We start from the raw sequence: 11,514 nt of genomic DNA on the forward strand, positions 1-11,514 counted from the left end.
AGTTGCAAAATCATTTGCCTAAATATTTACAGATCATGCTGGAGCTGGCTTCTTGTCTTCTAAATGCTAACATAAATACTCTAAAAAGCAGAAAAAGTATGAATCTTAAATGAATGCAATACCATTGACTGCTGTGACAGGTTTTTTTTAAATCATGCTTCAGGATAACTGCTTGGTTGGTTTTTGCAAAGCTGGAATGTTGCATTATTTTATTTGGGTGTAAGTTATTAAAGCATGAGTTAAATTTGTGAGAAGTCATGTTGGTGGGACTTTTCTCTTCCAGAATAACAAAGGCGTTAATAGATCAGGATGGTCCCAGTTGGAGGGAGAAACTGCCACCAATTCCAGTTGTCCCAGTTGCTGCTCAGCTACACAGGTGGGATGGAGGAAACTTTACTTCAGAAAATAAGCCAAGAAGTACTATAGAGAGCAACAGAGAAGAACAGTTGCCGATGAATTGTACGTATAGTGAATGCAGATATGTATACCAAAAAGGAAAACTGCTTCTCGGCCTTTTGGCTAAGATCAAGTGTAGTATCTGTTCTTACCATTATAATATCTGATATGCCCTCAATTTATATATATTTTATATGTATATATGCCCTCGACTTTATATTAGGATTTTTGGAACTGGGAGTTGGAGCCAGAGCTTGCTCGCTTTTTTTGGACTTGATGATCTTAAAGGTCTTTTCCAACCTAGTTGATTCTGTGATCCTAACTGTAAAATGGAGTAAGATTTAATAATGTCAAAGAAACTGCTTTAGAAAAGATTTACCAGAGACCTTTGTGAAAAACCAAGTTAGGTGAGTGTCATTTACATGATTCGGTTTCATGTGCTTCAGGGAGCCACAAGTATGATTTATTTTTATCTTTTTTTAAGCCAAGTGATGTAGTTTGCAGTATGTAATCTCTGAAGTTACACAAAATAGAAGAAAATACAGCAGAAATACTCATCATCAGTATATTGAGTCCTATCCCAAGTGGTTTCCCTGACTTCATACTACAGTTATAACACAGTTTTACCCACAAAAACCACCACCCAATCACTTAGTAACATAATCAGCTGCATAATCCGTAGTGGTCATTTAATTCTTGGTGAAAGGATTAGTCAGCTCTTCAGAATAGAAAGGGTAGAGGTGTAGATGACAGTAGTTAGTGACATGGGCTATAGAAAAACACTTCTGAGGTTTACTATTTTTTTTTTTTTTTAAATACAATGGATTCTAACTTTGACAGTGGCCAGTAGTCACCTTTCAAAGTTGTTAATTCTGGATTTGTTTACATATAAACACTGTGTGCTTAACTCCTGTAGGACACTTTCTTCCTCCTGATTTTTTTCTATTCATTGCAGTTTACATTTTTCTCCTCCCGTGAATCAGGTGAAGGAACCTTTCTGATTCACTTTTTACTGAAATGGAACATTGTTTTTGCAAAGGCCTTAACTATGTTTTTTTAGTCAACAATTAGCAGGTTCCCCTTTGGGTTTATTGCAATATAAAGAAAGTAGTGTTGAAGATAATATCCCCTTGATTAACAGAGGGGACGCTGCAATGCATAACTACTGGGTTGCTGGCTAAATAAGGAGGAGCGATCAGGTTATCTGTCTGTAATGCATTACTGCAGTAATGCATGTTCTCAGCTAATCTGTGCTTTTGGGCACTGCAAACTTAATTTCTTTAAAATCATCTTTCAGATAGCATTGAATTTATTTGTACCTTATGTAAAACAACAGACAACTTACAAATACATGTGTTTGTGAGAACTGGATGTTTTTCTCAAGAATAAGATGTAGTTCTAGAAACTTGCAGTAGTGTGATTAATAAATGATTTGGATAGTAGTGTGTACTAAGCTTCAGTAATGCTACAGAAAATTGTTTTTCATTGAAGAAGCATGAGGCATGATGCTGTATAACTTAAGCTCAATTAGATTGATAAAAATTTTACTTTACTTTTTAAGTTGTCCAGTGTCAAGTATTTTCAGCACAGTTGCCACTATGTGTTGTTACTGATTCATGACTCTTAGGAATAGGCCGCAATTGGGTTTAATACTTGGATTATTTTAATGAAATAGAAGACTGATACCTTGCACAATTGTTGCTATTAAACATAAATGCTTAGCTTGAAAAGTGCTCTTTGTTGTACTGATTGTACTCTAGGCTTTTTCTGCTGTTAAAGAATGTGACTTGTTGGATTTTTATTTCAATGTATAGCCAACCCTCTTAAACCTTTTAAGTAGTAAGTTTGGATCTATATAACGTTCTGTAATTTTGTAGAGAGAAAATTTGAAGATCCTTGCAGTGAAAGGTATACAGATGAGTGGCCCATGAGAACAGTGGTGGTCGTGTTTAGTCTGTTGCGAAAGTTAACAAAACTGGCCATCAGTGTCTTCATGAAGTGCAGCATTTTGATGCAAAAAATGCCTTAGTCTATTTCAAATAGAGTGGGGCTTTGGTTAGGCTTTGGGTTTAGAAGTACTAAATGAAGACTGTAACCCTTTTCTTCACTGCAGGCTGACCCTAAGGTTGTGGTTGCCTTCTTGGGCCTGTACTAAATCAGTGGGACCTGGCCGTGATAGCTGGTGGCAGAAGTGTGCCAGCATTAATGTTCAGTCAGTAGTTAAAAATTTATCATGAATTTAATTAAAATAGTAAGTAAGTCTTACTGTTGCATGACACTTTTTTTTGCAAGTTGTCTGTTGCTTTTTCTGTTTTACAACTTGAGTTACAATTTAGTTGTGTTTGTTGCATAAGCTTGTTCTGGTTTCTTGTTGTTACTTAATTTTTATCCCGAGCACCCATGTAGTTTTCTGGCATAGGAGACTGCTATATTTTTATGAAAGAACTCACTGAGTTCAGTTTTTGGTTAAAAATAACTGGTTATATCCAGTGTTTAAAACCTGACCCTTGGGAAGGAGTTCATATTCTTTAGAAAGGTACATAAAGTAGATTTTGCCTTTATGATTTACTTAGAACTACGTTACTAATTATTGTTTGCTCACAACAGAGACATGATACTGCAGTCAGGATTAGTTCCACTGCAAACAGCTAAAAGTTGTAGTCTAACCCAGAAACATATGCAAGAAATGATGGGGTGTTTCAAAGGAAAGACAATTATGAAAGAACATAATATTAATAAAAAAACCCCCTTAATTAGATGTTTTGAGGTTCCTCAAAGCATGTTTTATAAATAACTATTAATATTACTGACACATCACTGACCCTTGCTGACGTGATGATTTGTTTGTCATTTGTCAGTTTAGCATAGTAATTGTGATAGATAGTTGCTTGCAGAAAGAACATTAGTTCAAATTTTGGTGTGATAGTGGAGATTCAGAAGGCTTTTAATCTTGCTGATTAAATCTCCACCATTGTAAATAAAACTGGTATCCCAGTGGAGATACATAGTCCCTCTCTACCACGCAGGAAGTGTAGACAGAGTGAGGTGAAAGCATAGAGCTGTCTGTTGCATTCCCATGATTTTCAGCAAAATAGTTAACACTGGTGGATGGGGAAATATGTGTTGTGCCAAATACAGACATGGTAGTTCATGCCTTTCTTGGAGCAGGAGATCTGGGACAGAAATGGTCCACTGCAAACCAATAGGTACTCCAGTTGCCAGGCATTTATTCTTAGTGTGGGTAGATTATTCAGCTACCCTCATGAACTGACCTTCTTATGTAACACTGTGATCCTTTTGTGATGTAGGTGAGGAAGCTGAGGAGAAGTTCAAGACTTTAAAAACTGAAGGGAATGATTTTGTAAAAAAGGGTAAATATGAAGAAGCTGTAAATAAATACAACGAATGCATGAAGTTAAATACCAAGGAATGTGCAGTCTACACTAACAGGTAAAGATCCAAAATATAAACCCACTTCTAAGGATAATAGTTATATTTTCTCACTGGAAATAGAGATTTTGCATCCCTTCAGTCACTGTTGTAAAAAGAGGAATTTTTTTCCCCACTTGATGAGTGGTTCTAACTGATTTTTTTGGTAAACTACATTATTCTCCAAGGGGAGCAAGTAATAATGTCATTGACACATATTTATATAAATAGAGTATGCAATAATAAAAGTTATAATAAGTGTATCATTTTGCACCATTTTTTGATAATACTGGTATGATTTTAGTTAAAAGCTAACGTGCAGTAGCAGTATCTCAGATATGAAGAGTAATAATTCAGAGAAAATACACATTTTTGACAAAACAGAAGTAGGAACATGGCCATACAACAGCTTTATTTTAAAGGTTGACCTAATTCTGCAGCATAATTCTTTACGGTGTAATCTTATCAGCTTTCACAAATTAAGAAGGATTTGATAAGGCCACTATTTGAAGAGGAGACTTCCAAGTAATAATTATGTGCAAAAAGCAGTATTGTTTATTTAATCTAGAACACTTCTATCAGCTACTGTACTGTGTGATATTGTACTGACATAGGCTCTGTGTTTAAAATACTTAAGTGTCTGTCTAACTTGAAGCATTAGTCATACTTGAATTTTGACTTTTATTGCAGGAATTGGCTTTCTCTAAATCTGTCCAGTGATGTCATTACTATTTACTGGGTTTTCTGTACTTTAAAAAATAACACATTGAGAGTGAATTATGAGAAGTATAGTAATGAACGTTTATGAGTCAGATACTGTTGGCACTACAGCACTGTAGAATTCACTTACATTGCAGTGTATTCTGTTTTTCTGTGTTAGAGCTCTCTGTTACTTGAAACTGTGTAAATATGAAGAGGCTAAACAGGATTGTGATCATGTTCTTCAGATAGAAGATTCTAATATTAAAGCTTTTTATAGAAGAGCGCTAGCATACAAAGGATTACAGGTGAGTTAAAAGAACATTGCAGGTTTTCTTAAGCTCTTCTAAACTTGCTTATCCTCTTCAAAGGCAGTCAGGTAGTTACAGTCAATGGGTGAATACAAACATGCAGAAGTATGCAGTGGTGATGATTTGTTACTTTTTAGAGCATTAGGCATACATAAAATTTTATATAAATATTTTTGCAACATAAAAACCTGCATGTTGACTTTATTACAAAAATACTGGAATAAGTGAGGTTTGACTGGAGATTGGTTATGCAAGTTTCAACTCTGTTCTAATGTTCTAATATTCTTTTGGGTATCCCAGTCTATTTTTTCTGTCAAGGTGTTCACTATATCTTTGCTGATGACAAATGGATTCTCTCCAAGTCTGCCTTCAACTGTCTGTCCGTACTGAAATCACAAGCTGTCTTTTGGCATCTGCTCATACTTGAGTGCTTGTCATTATTAAACCAGGGGTTTAATTATCTCAGTTTTCTCTCTCTTCCTTTCCCAAGCACATTTTGAACCTTTCTTAGTAATCTACTTTCTCACTTTGTGAACGGTGTCAGTACTTGACCTTTTTCCACATACGCATTGGTGGTGGTGTCCATACCATGCTCCTCTTACAGTTTTTTGAGTATCCTTTTACTTGATTGTCATAGATGCAGGCTTACATTGCTCATATCTGTTGGGAATGTGATGGCAAATCTTGTGTTCTGTCACTTGAATGATTTCATTCCTTTTGTCCCTGTTGGTTCCCTTTCTTCAGTGATGTTAATTAGCCCCTGCTCTTCATAGTTCTTTCACAGCAATCCTTACCCTACCTGTCAGCACTTACCTGGTATTGAGTTACCAGCTTCTCACTTCTGTTGGCTTATGATGGCAGCTATCATCATCTACTTTGTGTGAAATTTTACAAGTGTCTTTAAACAAGCATCTTACGAGCTTTCTCCCATGCTGTTCTTTACAACTGGAAGTGATCACTCCAAGCATCCACCCGGATTTGGCAGTGTCCATCCAGTGAATACTACCTCTGTTACGTTTAATGCCTTAACAATTACCTGATGGTCTCTCAGCCCTCAAATCACCTGAGGACAACCTGTTTGTGCTTAACATTATACTCGGCCATTCTTATCCCATGTTATAATTCCAAAAGCAAGTTGTAGAAACCACGAGATCTTTTGTTTGTGATAAACTTGTTCCCTTTTTACAGTAGCTATGAAATTTTGAAAGTTTGCTTTAATTTTCAAAGATGGTGAAAAGTCTTAATTTTCTGTAACATCTTGCCTGTAATTATACGAAGCTACCTGGTATTAATCATCTGTAATCACCTTACGCTGTTGAAGTTGATAAAAAATAAAGTATAAATATGAGCAAAGGCAGATAGTGATTCTACTTGTCAGAATAAAAGGAATTACACGGTAGCGAAGAATGTCAAGAATTAGATAACTTATGCTTTTTTGAATATCCTAGGAAAAAAAAAAGCTATTTTTATATTATTGAAGACGTAACATGAAACACACTGCTTATGGATTCCTTCAGAACAGTCTGTGCTGGGGACTCCTAAAATACTCTGTTGTGTTTGGATTTAATGCCTTCATTATTGCTAATTCCAGGGATATGAGTGATTCATAAAGCCACAGAAAGTAACAAAAGTGATTTGAGGTTGACTAATGACTCCATAACGAAAAATTTTAAGAGCTACAAGCATGTAGTTTGGCAAAGACCTGACTATGCTGGGAACCCTTTTTCCTATATAAATATCCAGATATTTAACCACAAAAGCTGCAGTGGAATTTAATGTAGTAAATGAGATTTTTTAATAGATTTACTGAGATGTATTTAAGGGAAGATCATGAAGAAATCATACTTCTGTGATGAATTAGGCCTGTAACACAGGATGCTGGTCTGCATATCCTTATAGTCCAGTTTATAGTCCAGTCTCTTGCTTTGAGTACAACCGTTTTATATGATTTTTGTTGAGAAGTCTGGCAGGCTGCATTTTTAAATCCAGGAGGGTTGGTTGGTTGCTGACCTTTGTGATCATTTCCAGAAGACTATTCCAGAACCTCATTTCTCTGTAGTTGTGAATGCTCATACCTGTAATTCAAATGGTTTAGCTTGATTAGTAGCTGATTACAGCAATCTACTCCCTTTCTGCATTCATTTGCTAAGGCTAAATAATTCTAGTTCTTTTACTCTTCGTTCATGCTGTAGCAGACTTCACTTTGCTTACAGACTTACTGCAGTGTCTCTGCACCGTGAATACTGGCCATCAGTATTGAATAAAATACTCTGTTTAGGAAAGAGAAAATGAGTGACTAGTACACTAGTGCTGTTATTTCAGTTGAGATGCTGAGGAAATACCTCAGCTGGTACCTGAGGATTTTTTCATGATAATATATAGTAACTTGATGATACTGCTCGGGAACAGAAGAAATTTGAGATCCCTCACACAAATTTATGTTGATCTTTTACTGCGTGAATGGTCTTTTACTATTTACATTGCGTCCTTATTTTTGGTACTCCAGCCATCAAGGTGTCTTGAGTTTTCTATGTGATATTCTAATCTTCCACAGAATTGATGCTGTTAACTTTGTCTCTCCAGAAAATTTAGTCTAAACCCCTGTAGTTTCTAATGTTAAAATTTGAAATAAAAACATTAAACACGACAAGACTGTGTCCTAATGCCACTCTATTGCTGTGTTTGTCCTCCTAAACCTGTTTATCTCAGAGTTCATAACATCATCCCAGTCTTCTCAAGTGTTACCAAAAATTTACAGTGTTGCACTGTAAGCAGTTACGTTTAAAAGCAGCAGTCTTCAATAATCTATTCTCTCATACAGGGAATTTCCTCTGAAACTGTAATGAAATTACACTGTCTGTATTTAGATTATTTTTGTCTGCTTAATGTTGAGATTCCAGTGTTTTTATTCCCTTTAATTGTAAAGGAAGTTATGCAAGTTCCCATTTGTTTTTCTAGTGGTGTGCTTACGAAAAGAGTATTTTCCCTTCTGCTTACAGAATTATCAAGCTAGTGTCGATGATTTGAACAGAGTACTTCTGATAGATCCACACGTTCTTGAAGCAAAACAGGAACTAGAGGAGGTAACCCAATTGCTAAACGTTGACAGCAGCGCTGGAGCTGGCAGTCAAGAAAAGCAAAGGAAGAAAATAACCATACAAGAGGTATATGTGTTCATTTTTAAAAGCAGGCAGTATAGAAGCTATGCATTTGAAGAGATAATACTAGATCTTTTGGTTTGCACTTCTTAGCTCTAGCTGTTCTGGGTGTTGGGGTTGTATTTTTCATGTTATTTTGAGCGCCTGTTGGAGGATTCTTGCGTATGTATTGAGTATCATTCCACGGTAATGCTTGCAGTGCTTTGAAGTGTATTCAGAACCACAGCAGTAATGGAGAAAGTACATGTAGAGGCCATGAAACTTGAGGGTATGCTCCTTGTAAACAAAAACTGCTTAGACTTAGAATATCTGTTTTACAGAATGTGACTGGCGAACAGCAGTTGCACTTTTAAACTGTGCTACTTGGGAAGCCCCTGGGGCTGTGCTGGCAGAGGTTCATTGTCAGCAGGCATGCTGGCTGGTCTTGTGCTAGTAGTAAAGTTTCTGAAGAATGAAATCCTACCTTAAAGAGCAAAAGTATGGGTAAATCATCTGTAGGATCTTAAAAAGAAATACGTGATACAATGTTCTGTACTGGATCATAATGTTAGCATTGCAGAGTCCTGGATAGAATTAGGCAATGAAAGGATTTTCTCAGTCATCTGATATTTTTGGATTGTAGCTTTGCTAGTCCTTTAAGAATGTTTTTAGGTTTGTTTTTTTTTTTTCCCATTTCGTTTTAAAATAGTTAAAATACATAGTTACCAGTCTGCATGGTGATACTGAAATCTGATAACATAATTTCAAAATGCTGGTGTAGGGGAAACCTCAGTTATTAATATAGGAAAAAACTGTTTTATTGAAACACTTCACATCATTGTCACGAGTTCATGGGATTTTATGTAACTGGTGTAAGGTGGGTGTAATGTTAGTTAAGCGCTCAGTTGTGACAAAGGGTCCTGGAGAGTGTTCACAGGAGGTTTGGGAAGTGACCATCTTGTTCAGAGACCAGCTAACTACATTACTGGAAATGGTCATTTTTCCAGGGTTGGGGCAGGAACCATTTATGTTTGCTGTCATAATTACAGCTGCCCTCCTAGAGAGGCTTCCCTGGCTCATCTGCTGTAGTAAAAGGTAGTTCCGTGAAAACAGGTTGCAAAGCAGAGAAAGTTAGAAACTGGGATTTAGCATTATTATTCCATTTTAATCAAGCTGTAAGTATATGAGACAGTCAAGATTTCTCTTTTGATAGTCAGGATTGTTGAAAAATAGAACAAAATGTCTGTAAGCCCACTGCAGTATTTTCAAAAAAGACTAACCTAGCCCCCCTCTGCTGTGCAATACAGTACCTTAGTCTTTCCAAAATACTTGGTCTCCTTTGAAGACACCATATTCAATGAGTTTCAGTCAGTTCATAGAAATACCATGACTTTTGGTAGCTTGAGATAGATTTTAGAAAATGTAGTTGGACTCATGGTTAATTCTCTAGTGACTGATTCATGAAACTCGATGCAGGCTGCACACTCAGGAGAAGTTAAGTGGGTATTCAGGTGGGCTGAGCTTTCTCTTTCCGCAGCAAGACTCCACCAGCAACCTGATGTAGCTGCCATTGTGCTATTCAGAAGGCACAGCAGTGAAGTGGAACATCGGTGTCCGGTGGCTTGATTTCAGTTCTGCTTGTCTTCTGCAACTGCATATTAAATAGATGTATAGAGTCCTCCTTAGATTTTTCCCAATGGTCTTCAGTTGCCTTTCTACAGTGGAGTACCAAGCAGTGAAAGGAGATGTAAAATACACACTTTTGACTATGAACCTTTAAAGATGAATTAGAGAGGTACTATTTTGGGGGGAAATAGAAAATACAAGAACATAGGTGCCTTTCTCTTACAAAGAGTAAAATGCTAGCTTTAATTTGGTGACATTATTGATGGATTATATGCATACGGTTTATGAAGCTTCAGGTTGTCTGTATGTGCACAATAAAATGATTTGGTGCCATTTTCTTTGTGAAGGTGACTGGATTTGATGAAGAGGAAGAGGGACAGTTTGCTACATCAGAAGATGTGACTGACAGCGTTACTTCTAAGGAAGCAGTTCAGGAGAGTGTGCCACTGAAGACCTCTGAGAAACTGCATGTTTCTGAACCAACTAATGCTTACGACTTCGGTCAGATTATAAATGCAGTGAATGCCAATAAGGATAAAGCTGCTTGTGCAGATCTTTTAACAGTTACTGATCCCAAAAAATTGCCAGTGCTGCTAAGTAACAAACTTGAAGGAGAAATCTTTGTGTTTTTTATCCAGTCATTGGAATATTATGTAGTTGGAAGAGATCCTGGTCTTGTATATCAGCACCTACTCTACTTGAGCAAAGCAGAAAGATTTAAGGTAAGAACCTAGACTGAATGTATACTTAAGTTGCACTGAAACCTAAAGGAAGTTTTCATATCTTAAAAGGAAAAAGTACACAGATTTTGTCTTTGTCAGATACTACGATTTTCAACCAACCTGTGCTAATTATGAAATAATATCTGCTTTTTCAGGTGGTGCTGGCCCTTCTTAGCAAAAACGAGAAAGAACAGGTTCAGCAACTGTTTGATTTACTTTCAGAAAACCAGAATAATCAGTACTCTTCAGAAGATCTCAAGAGCCTTAAAAAGATTTATGAACTTTAAGAAACTAAAATTTATTGGTTGCATGCATATGGTTGATGTTTATAAGATAAGATGGATGTGTGAACTCTGCAGACTTGCATGGGTTGAAGTGGGTCTTTACCCAGGCTGTTTAATTCTATTTTGTTTTGACAGCATATGCACATTTAAAACTTGCTGCTCTTTTTTTTCTTGTAGTTGTATACATTTTTAATCTCCAAAATTTAATACCTATCTTTGTGTTTGGTAACAGAGTTCATGTTATTTGGCATACTGATTTTATTTAGACTGGTTAAATTATATATATATATATAAAACTATATTTTACGTTAGGTATAGAATGTGAAATATTTTGATGGTACGATAGAGAACACACTGTTAGTCATCACTTGTTATATCATTTTATGAGTTGTATGCTCTTGTGATAAAGAAGTGTCTTCAAGCTAAACGGGTCAGTTAGCAATAGCTTTGCTAAAATGAGTTTACAAAAAGTATTAACATTTTTCAGATAAATTACTACAGGCCGCCTGTTTCTTCACTGTCCCCAGTCTATACAAAACAGATTTAAATGTTTTCTTGTGTAATACAGCTTAGCAGCAAAGGTGAATGAATAATATATTAGCTTGTCATGGAAGACTTTGAATCACAACAATTAATTATTAGATAATTATTAAATGGGTATGTTTTTTGACAAGTGAGTAATTTTCAGTGCACAGAGAATTCTGCTTTTCCTGTGTGTGGAAAGACCACTGGTTCCTGTGGCTTCTGAGGCGGCAGCAGTGGGCAGGAGAACAAGCAGCTGCACTTAGCAATAAAAATACTTAACTCCGAGTTCCGTCATCAGATTATTTCCAGCACCAGCTCTTTCTGTTTATACACATTTGTAAAGCCAAAAGTAAAACCATTTTGTGCACCAGTGTGACTTTTAATT

General features: G+C 36.2%; 1 protein-coding gene across 1 annotated transcript; it reads left to right on the plus strand.

The window, feature by feature from the left end:
* Positions 1-283: 283 nt before the first annotated feature.
* On the plus strand, positions 284-10,607 carry LOC104407944 (sperm-associated antigen 1-like; the record flags this gene model as incomplete). The annotated part of the gene is made up of 6 exons (XM_010017359.1): positions 284-459; positions 3,705-3,846; positions 4,706-4,832; positions 7,835-7,999; positions 9,946-10,320; positions 10,476-10,607. Coding segments are annotated over 6 exons (1,117 nt in total), but the record flags the coding sequence as incomplete, so codon positions are not given.
* Between the last annotated feature and the right edge of the window lie 907 nt (positions 10,608-11,514).

Source organism: Nestor notabilis, unplaced genomic scaffold (genome assembly GCF_000696875.1).
Source record: "Nestor notabilis isolate BGI_N333 unplaced genomic scaffold, ASM69687v1 scaffold19536, whole genome shotgun sequence".
In the NCBI taxonomy this organism is placed as follows: domain Eukaryota; kingdom Metazoa; phylum Chordata; class Aves; order Psittaciformes; family Psittacidae; genus Nestor; species Nestor notabilis.